This window comes from Charadrius vociferus, unplaced genomic scaffold, assembly GCF_000708025.1.
Source record: "Charadrius vociferus isolate BGI_N301 unplaced genomic scaffold, ASM70802v2 scaffold243, whole genome shotgun sequence".
Lineage (NCBI taxonomy): Eukaryota > Metazoa > Chordata > Aves > Charadriiformes > Charadriidae > Charadrius > Charadrius vociferus.
In genome coordinates this window covers 793,536-810,651 of record NW_009647684.1, presented here as the reverse complement: position 1 = coordinate 810,651, position 17,116 = coordinate 793,536, and the positions used below count along the sequence as shown (strand labels likewise).

The 17,116-nt window shown below is 35.4% G+C and overlaps 1 protein-coding gene across 1 annotated transcript; it reads right to left on the bottom strand.

The window, feature by feature from the left end:
• Positions 1–587: 587 nt before the first annotated feature.
• Positions 588–16,219, bottom strand: LOC104283200 (probable phospholipid-transporting ATPase IIB; the record flags this gene model as incomplete). Its single annotated transcript, XM_009881356.1, has 4 exons — positions 15,969–16,219; positions 14,190–14,363; positions 5,079–5,229; positions 588–701 (listed from the first exon to the last, which is right to left on the bottom strand). Coding segments are annotated over exons 1-4 (690 nt in total), but the record flags the coding sequence as incomplete, so codon positions are not given.
• Between the last annotated feature and the right edge of the window lie 897 nt (positions 16,220–17,116).

Sequence of the window (17,116 nt, the reverse complement as noted above, 5' to 3'; positions counted from 1 at the left end):
AATCAATTAGGGAAAACACGTTTAATGAATAACAAGATTCATTTTCCTCCTGCTTCATCCACAGCTTAAAATATTTTATCTCAATTTTTGTGAAGAAAGGACATAATCAAAACCAATACAGAAGGAATGCAAAAAAATTATGCTTTCAATTCTGACCTAGCCTGAAAACATAAAACAGTGAGCAAATAACAATAAACTGAAAGAAACTTAACACACAAATTACCTACATTACCAAGTAAGGCTCTCTACTAGCTGGAAGATTTTTTTTGGTTGTTTTTTTAAACCTCTCAAGTGACCAGCACCAGAAAGGAGCACTACTCACTTAGGTTAGCTGGTAAACAAAAACAACCTCTAGCCTGTAGGGCAGGAGCGTGGTAGGCAGGTGGAATGCAGGACTATCCTACAACAGTTTCTGATGTATCTGCTGTAAAATATTGTAATTTCAAGGAAGCGTTTTACTTGTTGTTACGTACTTTAATCACTGTAGTTTACCAGATGCAAATTTATGAAATGTACATATACATGAACCTTTAATCTGAAGTTAAAAAAAACCCAAAACTTCTAGTTAATAGCATTTTTCTTTTTACCAGAGGAGCCCAGTACGTGTACAGGTAGCCTATTTTCAATGCTGGTACAAACTGTGAGCAGGACACGACGAGAAAATAGAGATTCAAGAAAAACTTGAACTGTTCATATAAAACCTAAAATAAAAAACACAGAATAGATAAAAGCCTTAAAATTTGTACCCATGATGTACATAAAATTCACTTTTTCATTATAGTAGATATAAAGCCATTATATGGCATACTATTATACTATGCCACTTAATCTTTACAAATATTAAATACATAAAGACCACTATGCAAATATTTACTCTAAAATTTTAACAGTAAACAGAATTCAGATATTTGTAGAAGCATCTTGCAATAATTTTATATCCACATTAGTTACCTTTATGTTAACACAGTTACTTAAAATTTTTTTATAGTATCAATAAAAAAAGCAACATAAGTTTCTGAGTATCTGAACTTTCATTTCTTACATTAAGTTTTCACTTTTAACTGCTAAAACTTTTCTTCCCAAAAATACAGCATTAAAAATAATTTTCCTTTAAGTACCAATACTTAAATTCTCTTCTATCTGTCTCACAATGTCTTGTCTTAAAAATTTTCCTATGCTGGCCTTAAATAAAAATAATAGGCATGAAATTAACAGAAAACATTTACAAATATATTATCCTAGTCTTTGTCATTTGAACTTCTACAGAGTAACAAAACTGAGCAGGCTATACCATGCTGGCTCTTCATCACTGTGAGAATACCCTAAAACTTCAGCCCTGTCTGCAGCACATACAGAAAAATGTATACATGAAATCCTCGTTACTTTTGTTCACCGCATTCCCTCAGCACACTCTCTCAACACAACCACTGGAGTTTCTCCTCTTGCAGGGGTGGAAACTACAACTTCTTTCTGAAGTCCTTCGATTCTCAAAAGGAGGAAGGCTACCATCAAGTCAGATGCACTCCTTCAAAATTACCATTCCCCACTGTTCTTAAAAATAGTGAAACTACTCAGTGTTCAAGAATAAATGTTCTTTAGGAAGATAAAACAAATACTACAGAAAAGATCCGTGAGTAAGGGTACGCAACACTGCTCTCTTTCCAAATGGTTATCATGTGGAAATCTCAGAATAAGATGGTATTCTTCAGTTTCCATAGCAAGAAAAGCTTCTTACAAAAGCAACCACAGTTCAGGTTTTTAAAAAGTTTAAACTACAAAAAGTTTGTAACAGAATAATATGGGCTTTTGAGGTAATTTAGAAGAAATGCTCAGCAATATATTTCCCAAAAGATTATTTTGCAATAAATACTGGCACATAAGATGTGTCTATTAATAAATCAAAGGTTTGGTCTAAACTCCAAGATAATTGTCCAAGTTTTAAGTGAGGACACAGTAACCGCAGCACAGAATACACCATCCCATATTCCAAAGGAATGACAGATGCAGAGATTACTTTGGTAATTAAAAGCACCACTTCGGCAAGCACATGTCCTCAACATTGCTTTAGTTATAATCACAATACTAAGAACATTATTCATTTTAGAGTTTTGAATCTTCAAAGGCTTCATTCACATATTTCTCTAGTAGGTCAGGATAACATGACATCTCCAACAGAATGATCAGAAGTGGCTGCTGAACTTACAACACCGAGACTTAAGAAAATGGATAATCAATTGTTTCAAAGCTAGAAGATTCAAAATAGATCAAAAAGCCACATTTAAAGAGTGTCTCCATCTTTTACTCTTATAATTCAGTTAATACTACAATGACTTATGCATGAAAATCAAAGCTATTGGACAGGTATCTATTGCTCTTATCAGTCCAACATTATTACTCAATTATGTAAAAGCCTATGAGCTAGGAAAAAAATATTCAAGCAAGTTCACGTCAAAGTGTCTTTCTGACAGGCACAACAAAGTAGCAGTACCTCAAAATCACCAGTTTCTTGCAAGAGCGATATACTACTGTTCAGCTACCAGCTACTTCAACAGCCTCAAATCAGAAGATTTTTTTTCAAAAGGTGGAATTCTGTTCCACTATTTACCAAAACTGTAAAGCCAGAAAAAGTCAAATTTGAAGTTGCAGTGGAAGTTGGAGCATTCTTCTAAAATAAAACTAATTCAGCTTGAACCTGTACCTTATGTTAATATCCATGAAGTTCATAAACATACTGCTAGAAGTGAGTATAACAATTTAAAAAGACTTGACATACCAGGTCAAAGAAAAGTCCACAGAGTACTTTGGGAGGTGCAGATCTGCAAGAGCACCATCTTGCAGGACAACATGGGAGTTAAAAAGCACCTTCCTACAAGTCTTTTGAATCCTGGCAGACCACTGACAGTTCATTAAATATGAAGCTAAACACTTCAGTCCTGTTAAGCAAACTGAAAAGTCTCCAGTTGCATGAAACTGATTAAAAAAACCAAACAGACTACTGCTTTGATTTCAGAAGTATCTTAAAAACCTGCCCAGCACAGAAGATATTCTTTATGGAAATTTACAGAATATTCCTAAGCAGCTGGACCAAGATACATACGAAATGGTAAACAGAAACTGAACAAACTGGTGTAAAGGTAGAAGCACCAAGTATTTTATATAAATGTTAGGAAATTAGGTAATGTTACAGGTCTTTTAGCCAGTAAGTAAAATTCTGTTAATCTAAACATTATTTCAAGTTCACATTTTGATATGAAATCATTGAATATTACCCATTGCCAGCCACAATGTTAAAAAAGATACAACTCTAAACAGAAGACAAAACTTCACATGATGAAATTCCAACCAGGGTAAATCACTGGAGTCAATATTTACGACGTAGTAACACTTATGGGTTTGGAACCTACAGGACCGTGTTCCCTACAAATTACTTCTAGTGGAACAGCATAAAACCCAGAGAGCTACACAGTACTTCTAATCAATGAAAAGTGCTGATTTATGTCTAAAATTAAAATTTAGAAACGTCTTGTTTTCACCAACTATTGTATTTTACATTTAGGATCTCACTTAATTTTGAAGTTACAACTGAGTTTCCAAATACCACCACCAAAAATAAAAATCTTATTCTGCCTATACCATAAAAACCAAGACTTTTGAGAGATCGAAAAAGAACAAACATTCTCTCTCTCAACAGGTAATTGTAAGCTATAGCTGATCCCTATAGGAAACATGAATCTAGCTTCAGATTTGTAATCTACACTGCATATTTCTAGTCACAATAATCAATGGCTTAGTATATGCTTAATGAATTTTGTGACCTTTAGGAAAGCGTATGTGGCTTAACCAGTTTCAGTGTATTTAATAATTTAAACTTCAGAAGAAAACATTTACTTCGTTCGATAGAGATGAGAATACTTTATCCGCCTGTTGATAAGTGACATTTTATTTCTTTGACAGGAGATCAGTCTTAATTACAAAGCCATTAATTTTTTTTGTTGTTTTAATAAAGAAATGTATTAGAAAGCACCTGCCAGTCATTGGACGAATGAGGCCAGAAGAATAGAATCAATACTCTTATAAACCAGCATGATCACTTAAATAAAAAATTTAAGACAAAGCATGTCTGTATTCATATGCAGAAGACATTTAGTTTTTACAATAGAACACAGGACTCTTGGACAGTATTAGTGAAAGTATGAGTAAAAGCGTATGAATCAAATTTATAATCACAGCAGCATACATTTTTAGGTTTTAACTACTGAACGTAAAAAAAAATTTCTCTATTGCTGTACTTCATTATAACAAATTATACAAATTATTTTAAAAGTATGAAGTTGACAAAACTGTAATGTCTCTTTTGTCTTCACATACACTGTGAACTTTATAGGCCAAAAACTGAAATCAAGACACAGTACGTCTTCTTGGAAAAAAGTGACAAAAAAACCTTACACTCCACAACAAAAGTACTGTCTGAAGAATTGCATTCAAAACCAAAAAGACATCACAATTTTTAAAACTGCAATAAGAAATACAACTCTGAAAAGTACTAGGTTACTAAACTAGGCCTTACTTGTCATATAAATTGAAGAGGTGAGAGTTGTTTTTGTCATTTAAGGAGTTGCCTGTTTCAGAATACATTATTTATTATTGTGTCATACTCCCTGCCATTGAAAGCATATCTATGGGAATACATTGCAATTTTCAACTATTTATTTCTCAGTTAAAGTCAGTGCTTTGCAGTATTTTCACTACTGACTGTATACAAGTGCTTCTGTTTTAAAGAGGATTAGAAATTTCTAATGATTAATAGAAATGTGCAAGGAAGCCCACCTCAAATTTCTAAAGCTTCACTGAATTCCAACCACTCATTCATACACACTGCACTTTAGTAAATAGCCCTTTGAAAACAAAATAACTTAGAAAAAAAGCAGCCTTGCTCTCAAACTGTCAATTTCAATTGAAGACATCAAGATAAACATAAAAAGAAAAAGAAGAATCTGCACAAATAAAATTATCTTTTTGCAGAATCTACAGAACACATAGTCAGCCCAACATCAAAAAAAAATGTTTAGTAGCCTTACCCCAGGTATAAAGGTAAAGACGTTGTACTTTTGATTTTTTATGGCATTTTTGGGATATTTTTCTTCACACTTTTCAGGACACCCAAGCCACACTGTGCGAGCCTTCAGCTCTTTCTTTCTTCGGCAAATGTTTATAAGCCAATCAGAACAACTGTAAAGAAAAACAATTGTTTACTTTAAAACTAAAAATTTCCTATATGAGATTAGCATTTCCAAACCTGGAACCCTAAAGGCAAATACCTAAGAAAAACAGGCTTAAGCAAGCATGATGTTGACTAGTAATATTTAGTGCAATTACACAGTACTCAACTCATTCAGATGTACATAACCACTTGCACGTTCTTTACAGGAAATCCTAATAAAATAATGACAAATTTCACTACACCTCGCCCTGACATGGGTTCAAAAAATTCTAGTTAATACAACTCTGTATTAGCAGTGACTGAATTGCCCCACCATTACATAATTAAGTCATCCGTCATACCTTACAGTCATTTGGTTAAACTCTTTATATTGTATTATTGATAATCAAATTATGCTAATGATTGAAAAGGAAATAAGACTTCTGTTAGATAAAGCTAGAAAAATTTTTACAGCTTTGTATGTAATTCCCAAATAATTTGTGAATCTTGGTTTCCTCCATAAAACTGCCTATAGCAGACAAAACAGGGAAGCATACCTAATGCCACACCATCAAATGTTTTTAACCAAAAGAAAAAAAAAAAAACAACACAACAAATCACTATGCAAATGCAGATCACACAACGATCTGCAATGGTGAACTTCAGTTCACAGGAGAAAGAGTGAGCATCTTTGCCTAACTAGCTTAGAAATCTACTGAAGAAGGTTTAAAACTATGAGCAATGAGACAGACAGGAAGAGCTTAAAGCCACCTTTAAACAACTGCAATTTGGTCAAGGACAAAGGAACGATGGGATAAGATCACAAGGTAGGAGGAACAAAAGGCTGGCAGAGGAACGATGCCACTGAGGCTCAGCAGACTGTTTTCTACCAGTAATACAAGACACAAACATGGACGTGACTTACCTCATGAAATACAACCAACCTAAGACCTGCTAAGACTATCCGCAGGGGTAGATTGTTAACACAATTATGTACAGACGGTTTGGAAAGAACTGGTAGTGTGGAAAGAAAGGCAGGTTTGCCACACACTGTATATACTTGTTTTACAATCCTGTATGTTAGAGAATTTCTCTGCATTTTTTAATACTGGAGGGAGGTGCTTTAATCATTTTGTGAGTCTGTTTTAGGCAAGTGAATCAGGAAGACAGCAGACAGCCCGTCCATGAGCACCTACTGCAGCTGAAGCACAGACCTAGCTGGTCACAGTGGATTTCACCAACATCAGGAGGTGAAGTTGAAGGTGAAGGGAAGTGACACGTTTCCTAGTGAGGTTTATGAATATACTGACAATATTTTTGATGAAAGGAGAAAAAAAAAAAGTAACCGCTGGGAAGCTCTTGTAAGTTGTATTCAAACCAGCAGAAAGGATTTTGCTGAGAACAGGAAGGGAAAATTATGATCCACGCACCCCAGCATTGTTTCCTGGATTAATTCTGTATAGTCAACCTATTTGTATGTACTTGTACACACCTAAAAGAAAACAAAGCCATAACCAACACTGACCTGTCAAGAGCAATCTCAGAAATTGAACTGATTTCCCTCTGAGAAGAACCTCACGCACTGCTCCTTGAGAGTACACATCCTCTCTTGACACCTGGGGCTTTGAGCACCCTGATCCATGGCCAGGGAGGTTAGACTAGAAAATCTTTAAAGGTCCCTTCCAACCCAAATCATTCTATGATTCTGTGTCTCTAATAAAATGTAGGTCTCAAGATATTTCTCATAAGGAAAGGAACTGACACAGCTGGAAAAAAAAATCGTAATTGCAGAGTAGTTTGTTATAAAACCAAAATAAATTCAGTGAAGTTCTGCAAAGCTTTATCTAGAACTTACTGGGTAATGGAGTATCAAATATTTCATTTTTCAGACAACAAAATCCTAGAAGAGACAGGAGTACGTGCAAAGCGATTAGAATGCAAAGCTGTCTTGACAGATTGGAAAAACTCTCTCTAAAAGATAGAATGCAGTTAAACAAGCAAAAGCACAACACAGTACGTTTACACAGAAATAATCAGCTATGCAAATACAGAATTAGAAAAGCATTAGTAGATGGCAGATCAGAAGAGAAGGACTCAGTTACTGCTGAGAATGAGCAAAAAAAGGCATGTATCTGGTCAGCGTGGACAGGCGTACTGCTAGCAAGTCATGAATGTGTTCCTTTTTCTCAATCCAGTGCTAGCAAGATCTCAGTTGACTTACAATACCATTATGAATACCAAAATTCAAACAGGTCTATCAGGAAAACAAAGACCACACACAAAAGCAGCAAAACAATTGTAGGTCTAGAAAGCAGGGCAAGGTTGTCTACTAGATACATGGAAAGAAACAGGAGTTGTTCAGAGAAGGCCGAGTGTGGACCTAATAAAGTTTCAAGTATGTAAGAAAAAGCTGCAAAGAAGAAAAGGACAATTATTCTCCACCTAGAGAATAACACCATGATTAAGTAATGATGGACTTCAACTGTGGCAAATAAGTAAGGGGAGGAACTGACATCGAGTAAACACTTCTAATGACTAGGGTGGAAAGAAACACTTAAGGGGGCTGGAATTCCTACCACTGCAGGTCTCTAAGATCTGGTTAGATCAGACATAAGTGATAGGAGTAATTCATCCTGTGCAGGCAAGGAATCAACTGGATGACCTCTTAAGATCCTTTCCTATTCTGTTCTTCAGCTATTACAGAATCATGGTACACACAAATGTGCAGGGAAGGAAGGCTGATAGTTAGCTTCCATCGCCCGAGTCCCACTTTAAATGTTCTTGTCTGTAGCCTACATTATCCCAGGCCTATTGCAAAGTAATTTTGCCAAAGAACAAATGGAATTCAAAGTTGCAGGCTCTTCTTAAAGAAAACTAGAAGTTACGCAATAGTAAAATCTTTCACTTTGTTACGGAAATGCCACCACACCAATACTCACAAGTTGACATTTAACACTTCAGTTTTAAATGCTGGATTCTTAAGATTTCCTCCCTGAAGCTTTCACTGTGGTATGGACAATTTCGTTTGATCCTACATAAACATGCATTTTATTTTTGTTACAAATATAAGCCCATTCAGCATCTTTTTCCCATCACTTTTAAATAGTGAAAAAGAATTATTCTATCGTAAAAAATTGTGTAAGTTCAACAATCAAAATTCAGCCCTGTTACTTAGTAACATAGAAGTCTGAAAAATCAAGTTATGTTGATCATTACTTAAATTTGTCTTTAAAGCAAAATGAACAGCAATCTTCCTATGCCATGGTTCCACCATCAGTTCAACAGCCGTGAACCTATCCTTCTGCTGCCAAAATGGTTAGTACCACCCTCCTCCCGTAGCAAAGGTGTGAATTCTGGCCCCTTCCCTTGTGCTGACACTACTACTCATGCAACTGCATGGGTAAGCCAGACCCGCAAATTAATCCAGCTGTAAACTGACACAGAATAAAAGGGGGACTATTTTCAGTTAGATCCACCCCCGATCTTTAAAATCTATTAAAACAAAAAAGTAAGAATAGTTGAAACAACGCAGGCTACATGCTTGCAGGAGAAGGTGGAACAATTCCACTCAGTGCCAGCTTGGATTTACACTTGATAAAACTGCTCATGGAATTAAACTAACATTATTAGTTTCCAGGGCAGGGGGGTGGGGACAATACAAACAGAAGAGACAGCTTAGCTGCATAGTAAGAAGTGTCAAGACAGATCTGTAGCAAAAAAAGTTCCAAGAAAAATATGTTTTTCCAGGGAAAGCGAACAAGCATGACAGCTTCTGTCTACAAGCCTGTACACAGAAGTTTCCTGACAGCCTTTGAAATCTTGCATTGCTTAAATCAGTTTTTAAATTTAAACTGTAAACAGACTGAACATTTGACTAGGTACAGTCACTTTTGCAGAATAATTTCCTCAGACACTGAGGACTTTTCTAATACTAAAATTAAACATTTGAGTGAAGCAACTGAATTATACTGCCTTCCTTGCCATGAGTTTCCCCCTTCTTAAAACTACTTTTTCCATTAGAGATCGACAGAGAAGCTGAAACAGATGCCATAATGACCATTAGTTTAGCAAATGCCAAAAAAGTACAGACACAAGAATGATGTCTGAGAAACAATTGTGATACCTTTGATAAAAGGGATTGGACTGACACAGAGCTAACAACACTCAAGTTCTCAGATGAAAGAAAATCTCAAATGATGGCAATATTATAGTATGCCCAAATCAGTATCGTAACGGTTCAGATGAGTTTTACGACCTTAAAAGTAAAAACCAGTTAGATTCTGCAATTTACAGTCTTAGCAGTAATCACTATTGTATCACAGGAAGAGTAAGAGGGAGACATGCTGGCCTCAGAAATCCTAATCAATTTACATTAATTCAGTTTTTTAAGAACAATTAAGTCTACCCAATATTTTTGAAACTCAGATTATCAACAGCCAACACATACTTAATCTGTTGTCAAATTAATATCTCCCAATACAGAAACTATTTTTGTCCAAGGGTATGGACTTTTTGTACCCACTAAATATGTGTGAAACAAGCATCAGGAGATAAATCAGAACAACATTCTCCAAGTTTCAAATGTCCTAAAAACATAACGTAAGACGTAGCATGATCAAGACTCACTCTAGATTTTCCTGAAATCTTTCATGTAAAACCACACCTTATGCTATGGATTCAGCAATTAAAAAAAATCACATTCTTTATTGATTTAAGCATTTATTTCAAATGCCCTTGACCAGAAAATTCAACACATGCACAGAAAGCTTTTTTTCTTAAGCTAGCAATAAGTCATGTTGCCTATATTTTATATTGTACAGATTGTATAGATGAAGAAATTAACTCATTCATAAAAGAACTTTAAGGTATGTCTATTAAATAGCCTTTTACCAACCTGCTTACTAACGTGTTTGGTTTTTTTTATTTGAAGGAACAACAACCAAAGTCTTCATATTAGTAACTGTTGCCATATTAAAAAAAAATAAAAATCACCAACAACAAAAAAAATGGAGTAATTGTTAAATAAGAACCCTTAACTTTTTCATAAATAGAGCGCATCTCCCCAAGTCAAAAGCTAAAGTAAAAGTCTCAACTGACTCTGCAGCTCTAATAATAAAGGCTTTTTTTATTTTCTCTTTTCATTACTTTTATCCTACAAGCTTAACTGCCAGTATCTTTCACAAAACAGCATTTTCATCAGAAAGGAAAGATAATATAAAAGCTCTATATTGTCTGCAAGGGTCAGCTTTTCCTTATTAGGTTTTAAGTAGCAGAAACTAGTTCTGCAAAGAAAACATACTGTAATTATTGTACTCAACAGGTAGCTTCAGTAATCAGGCCAAAAGCAACACAGTGGTCATGTCATTCTTAAAAGATCAGCATTTTCCCATGCTTCTGCATAACAAATGCATTGCAGATTAATTGAAAGCGTACAGGCCATCTTAGAGCCCAAATTAATCCGAGCATTTGATATCCCCTTCACTTCATATGGAAATGCCATTCAATGGCACCATTTTCATAGGGACAAAGTGTTTTTTGATAACAAGTGGAATGTAAATCTCATGAGAAAGAAATCAATCCAGCCCAAAGAACTACAGAGTATTGATCTATGTGCATTATAATTTCACAAGCTTGAAGAGAATTTGTAAGTTAAAGGGGAAATGATTACAACCACAAAACAGCTGCTATACACAAAGTTTTCTTTTAACGGTGCTATGAAAGCAAGAAATAAGCAGTTTCTGAAGTTAAAAGTTATATTGGTTGAATTAAGTCTTCAGTTTGTTCAAAATCAAAGACAACATTTGATTTAATTATGATTTTTTTCTTGAAAATGTAAAAACTGTTTAAAGAGCTGCAGATTTGCGAATAAAATTCACACCATTCAGTTCCAATCAACAAGTCTATTGTCTAAACAGAAGTTAAAAGCTGAATAAGAGATTTTTACAAAATCAATTTTAATGTACAGTGAACTTCGTTAAACCTTCTATATTTGCTCCTGCCAAAAGGGTGAAACTTTTTCAACTAAACAATAGTTTAGCAACAAAAATCTATAGAATATAAAATTTTAAAGCTACAAAGAGATGGAAAACTTCCTGTCACAAAAATGAGATTAATCCTAACAATGCAAGACAGACAAAAGAAACTAGTGGGTATGGGGTGGTTGTTTGTTTGCAACAAGTTAAGTGATTTTGAACACAAGACTTTCACTGAGAACCCAAAAGAAACGAGGGCACCCCTGAGCTCAACTCCAGACAAATGCCTAGTCTTTTATTGCGTTCATCTTTCTGTCACAGTTTTGAAAATTTCACAATTTACTTTAAAGCACTAAAGGAAATTCTGGATGTGGAAACTGAGATTTCAATCTCACCCAGTCTCAGGTATGAGATACTAATTTCCATAAAAACACGGTGAGATTTAAACTCTCTTCAACTGAACAGGTTTCGGATTGCTATGTTGGATTTAATCTCAAATTACACTTAAAAGAATGCAGTTTGCCTTCTGGAAATAAGTTTCAGTTGCTTGCATAACATGTATAATCCACCATCAACACACATGAAAATTGTTTTCTCACATGTCCATTTCAAATGTGAAGGCATCAACACCCAATTCTATGCCAAACCGATGCTTTACACTACATAAAACCAGTATAAATCATCCTACCACACAGTGTAAGTAATAACTGCATATATGACAGCGATCCTTTCAATGATCCTAGGCAGCTTTATGATCTTTTCAATGATCCTAGGCAAGTTTATGAACTGCAAATACACATTTCAAAAATTCTAGTCTTCTATGGGTCCCAGCAAAAATTCTTAAGGTTTGATTACAATGAGGAAAATGTCAAAAAACATCTTAACATTGACTGCACATCCCTGACTTTTATCAATAACAAAGCCTTAATGGTGCGCTCAGCCCAGAAAAAAACACCCTATCACCATGACAGGTATTTACGAACTCACTCAGAAGTGCTCACCCAAGCTGACTTTTTTATCCAGCCTGACCAGACCAGCAGATAACATACCATGTGATTCACCTTCCTTGCAGCTAATTTTTCCCATCTCATTTAAGCAGATGTCTGCAGCTTTCCTGTGGAAGTATCCTCTGCCTGCTAATATCCTATTGAAATTTCAATCTTCTGCTAGGATTTGGTGGTCACCCTTTTTATTTTTCAGAGAGATTTTTTTTTTCCATGAAAAATGAAAGTAATCTGCTATGATGTTCTGTTATAGAAAACACAAATGTGATTAAAATGCCTCTAGGTATAAATAAAAGACTGAATAGTCTCTTTATTGTGTCCAAATTCAGTTGAGGAAATCAGCAAAGCAGAAGTCATACTCCTCCTCTAAGGCCTCTTTCTTAGTAAGGGATTTTCTTTTACACACCTGCATTTGTAGTAAAATATGTATAATATGTAGCAAAATAATGAATCCATAATGCAATTTCCTTGCTCTTTTCATTCTCAAAAATCCATCACAAATATGGCTCACGTATTCTAATTAATAAGTTCTAATAATTTTGAAAGTTTCTAGGCTTGAGTTCCACTTAAAGCTGAAATGTACATATCAATTTTTAAAAGCACACAAGAACACGAAATTTTGCAATCCTCAGCATTAATGACACCTTCTTGTCACTTTCTCTTACAATTGTTTATTAGTTCCAACATAAACTCATCTTGCAATTGCCTAACTCTGTCCAAACACTCTAAATTCTCTGTCAGGGCAACTACAGGGTGTGGTCTTTACTGGTCTACCTGTTTTCATGAAACCTACAGGAATGTAATTATCCTAACTAATACTCATTAATACTTCAAGAGCTGAACTCACCTAAAGTATATTGTTTGAAAGGTATCTCAATTTTAGGATATGTCCAAAAGACTAACAGTCTCTTTAAGTGTTTAAAGATGTTTTTCAAAAACTACAATGGTAATTCTGTAACAGAAACAGTGCTTCCAGAAATCATGTATGTATACAAATGCTGCTTCTGTAAACTTTGCTACCTTACTTCCTTCCTGCTACTTTCCAAACACTTACTCTACATAATAAAATTACTAATCCATGAGCTTTTGTTAAATCATTATAGAAAAAATAAATCAACATAGATTATTTTTTTCTGCAAACAGTAAAGTTGTATAATAAAATTATTTAAAAACTAAAGGTGCAAAAATACAGCTTTGCTTAGGTAAATCAACAGTATCAGATCTCTTGGAATTTAGATAAATCAATTCTAAAATCATCTGTCAAAAAAAGTATTCATAATTTAGGTTCACTGAAAACGCTTCACTTACTTCACTTGACCGATTCTCAGATTTTATCATTCAAAATTAAAAAAACCCAACATGATTCTTAATCATCCTAACAGCAATTTCTGTATTTAGAAATTTGCTAGCAATTCATTAGAAAGTTACTATTCCAAGGCAATTGCACAGAAAAGAGTTTAGCACAAAAATTTTCTAAATAAGAACCAAATCACAAGAGCTAATTCCAGCTGTAGTTTACTGCAAGGCCACCAGTTACATGTATTCTTTAACCTTTAAAGCTGAAGTGTTAACTAATCATTAGTTAATGAATTTGCTTTTTCTTTCCAGCAACACCAATAAAACTTATTTATTGTCAACTTAACACATTAATGCCTTCAAAATAAAAGAAAGTTTTAACCCCTCCATCCTGATGTGGTTTTGAGTAGAAGTGAGGACCAGGCTTGTACACCATATTACAGACCTCAGACTAGTACAAGTTTAGGACGTTATCTCTCTTAAAAGCCTCTCTTTCTTGCAAGTCAGGCAGACAGAAGTACACGGGAGCAGCTCTTAAGAACTCTTTTCATTGATGGCTGGTAATGTCCTAGTAGGGAAAATGCAGGCAAAGCAATCAAAAGATGCATGACAAGCAAATTATTGTGTTCCCGTACTCTGCACATATCACACAATACACAGTTACTATTTACTTAATTCATTTAATACTTTAATAAAAAGTACTGGTATGCAACAAACCTAGTGCAAAGGAACTTCCAGCCACCACAGATAAACCATTCTAAGCCTCTTCTTCTTTGAGAAATTCTGGCTCTTGGAAGAGTATGGTAATCACTCTCATCATTTTCAAAGCCTTCTTCTGACATCATTAGTGGCATTTCATCCAAATGAGAGGACTCATCTTCCACTTGGTATCTGGCAAAATGAAATAAAAACACTGAATAAATAGTCAATACATCATTTTTTTATTACTGGGAATCTTCTAAAGTAGCAAGTTAATTTTTGCCATATGGAATTTTACTAGAGAGATATTTTCATCTAAATATCTTATGTATTTGCGCTAACATATCAACAAGAAATTATAATTTGAGTTAAAAATGTATAATACAGCAAAAAGGCCTGCAATCGATTATAGTATAAATCACTCTAGGGAAATTCTTTTTTCTTGTATAATATGTACATACAGAGCCGCAACTTCTTTATAAGATTTTGTTAAACAGAATTTACTTGGGAAAGTTTATAGCAGATGCAAATGACTGAGTTCTCATGGAAGTACAGACTTTAGATTTCCACTGAGATTTTTCAACTTGCTTTCCTGATGCCTATTCCCATGTGCACAGGCCTCTGAGTCACACATTCTATGCAACTCATCAGTATCTTAATTTTAATTACTAAAACATTATAGTTACTTCTATAATTCTACACAAAAACATTCAGCAAGTCAAAACCGATTTGCCTGTGGGACCTATGGAAAAAACACAAAGCTAACAATGGTCCTTTCCTCTCCAGAAACTATTGTCCAGTTCAATTTTACACTTCTGGAATACTTTTTATGCCAAGAAAAAACACTGGAATATTCGATAAGAAAATTCCCCTAAATGCATGTAAGTTGAGTAACTTATTCAGTTCATATTTTTTACCATTGGGAAGACCACTGAAAGAATATGCAGTATTACTCAGGTTTCCTTTCACTGACTATTAAAAGGACTAATAAAGGTCTTAATTACAAGAAAATATTAAAAGCAATTAAACATTATAGTTAAGGAGAGATCACCTATTTTTATGCAATAACACATAAAATAACCCTTATCAATAAAAATGCATGATACAGAAGATAAACAAAATGGTCAGAAAAGCTGGCTGCACAAATGTTTACAAAATACTTGAAAATGTATCAAACTGAAGATAGAAGTAAAAACTCTAAATATATAAACATATTACTTGACACTATTGATAATGGTAGTTAATGAGTCTTTAAACAGGAACAGCTGATAAAGTATCTGACTAGAATAAATCAAAAGCTATTCTGCATATGTATCTTTAAAATTTCTCAAATACTTTACAGTTCAGAAGACTAGTAGACTACCATCAACCTATTCTTTGTCCAATATGTTATTTATCTACTGTGAAATTATTCTTGCACTGGGAGTAGTGAAGAATAATTCCTAGAGCTCAAGGGGGAAAAAAAAAACCCAAAACACAAACCAAAATCCACAAGAAAAAGGATCAAGTGACAAAAAAATATGAGCTTTTGGCACAGAATTAGTGTGTTTGACTTTTATGAAGCTGTACTGTACAGTCATCTCTTAATCTCTTACAATGTGTGTCCTGGGACTGTCCCATTTTCCCCATAGCAACCTAAAAACAATCTATACAAAAATAGTAATTAACAAAACCAAAAATCCATTCCTTTTATGTTACGGAGCAGCTGGACTGCATGGAGCTCTGCCTGGGGGATAAGGAGCCAACTGAGAGCTTCTGGCTTAGGATTAAAAAGAGGACAGGTAAAAGCAACATTACAGTGGGTGCCAGCTATCAATCACCTGAACAGAAAGAACAAGCAGATGAAGCTTCTTTACCAACAAACAGGAGCCGCCTCGCATTCGCAGGCCCTGATGTTCATGGGGGACTTCCACCACCCTGATATCTGCTGGAGGGATAACACAAAAGGACATAAGCAATCCTGAAGGGTCCTGCAGTGCTTTAACAACAACTTCCTCCTCCAAGTAATTAGAGGAGCCAATGAGGAGAGGTCCTCTGCGGAACCTCATACTCACCAAGCAAGGGGGGGGGCTCACTGGGGATGTGAAGGTCAAACACAGCCTTGGCTGCAGTGACCATGAGATGGTGGAATTCAGGATCCTGAGGGCAGGGAGGAAGGTAGCAAGCAAGCTTACAACCATGGACTTCAGGAGAACAGATCTGGCCTTTTCAAGAACTGCTTGGAAGAGTCCCATGAGATAAGGCCTTGGAGGGAAGAGGGGCCCAAAAAAGCTGATTCAAGGACCAGCTCCTCCAAGCTGAAAAGATTTCCATCCCAATGAGTAAGAAGTCAGAAAAAAATGCCAGGAGGCCTCACTGGATGAACAAGGATCAAACTCAGACACAGAAAAGCAGCACAGAGAGTGTAGAAGTAAGAACGGATAACCTGGGAGGAATACAAAAACATTGTCCAAGCATCCAGGAACAAAGCAGGGAAGGCTATAACCCAAATGGAATTGAATCTGACCAGGGATGTCAAAGACGTCTGTAAGTACATAGGTGACAAAAGGAAGACGAGGGAAAAATGTAGGCTCATCGCTGAATAAGACAGGGGACCTGGTTACACAGAACATGGAAGAGGCTGAGGTACTGAATGACTTCTTTGCCTCAGTCTTTACTGGCAAGACTGGCTTTCTGGATGCCCAGTCTCAGAGAGCAGGGGGAAGGGTTGGAACAAGGAAGATGAGGATAAGGTCAGAGAACACTTAAACAAACTGGATATATGTAAGTCTATGGGCCCTGATGAGATGCACCCATGAGTGGTGAGGGAGCTGGCAGATGTCATTGCAAGGCCACTTTCGATAATCTTTGATCAATCATGGCAACTGGGAGAAGTGACTGAAGACTGGAGGAAAACAAGTGCCACTACTGTCTTCGAGAAGGAGGACCCAGGTAGCTACAGGCCT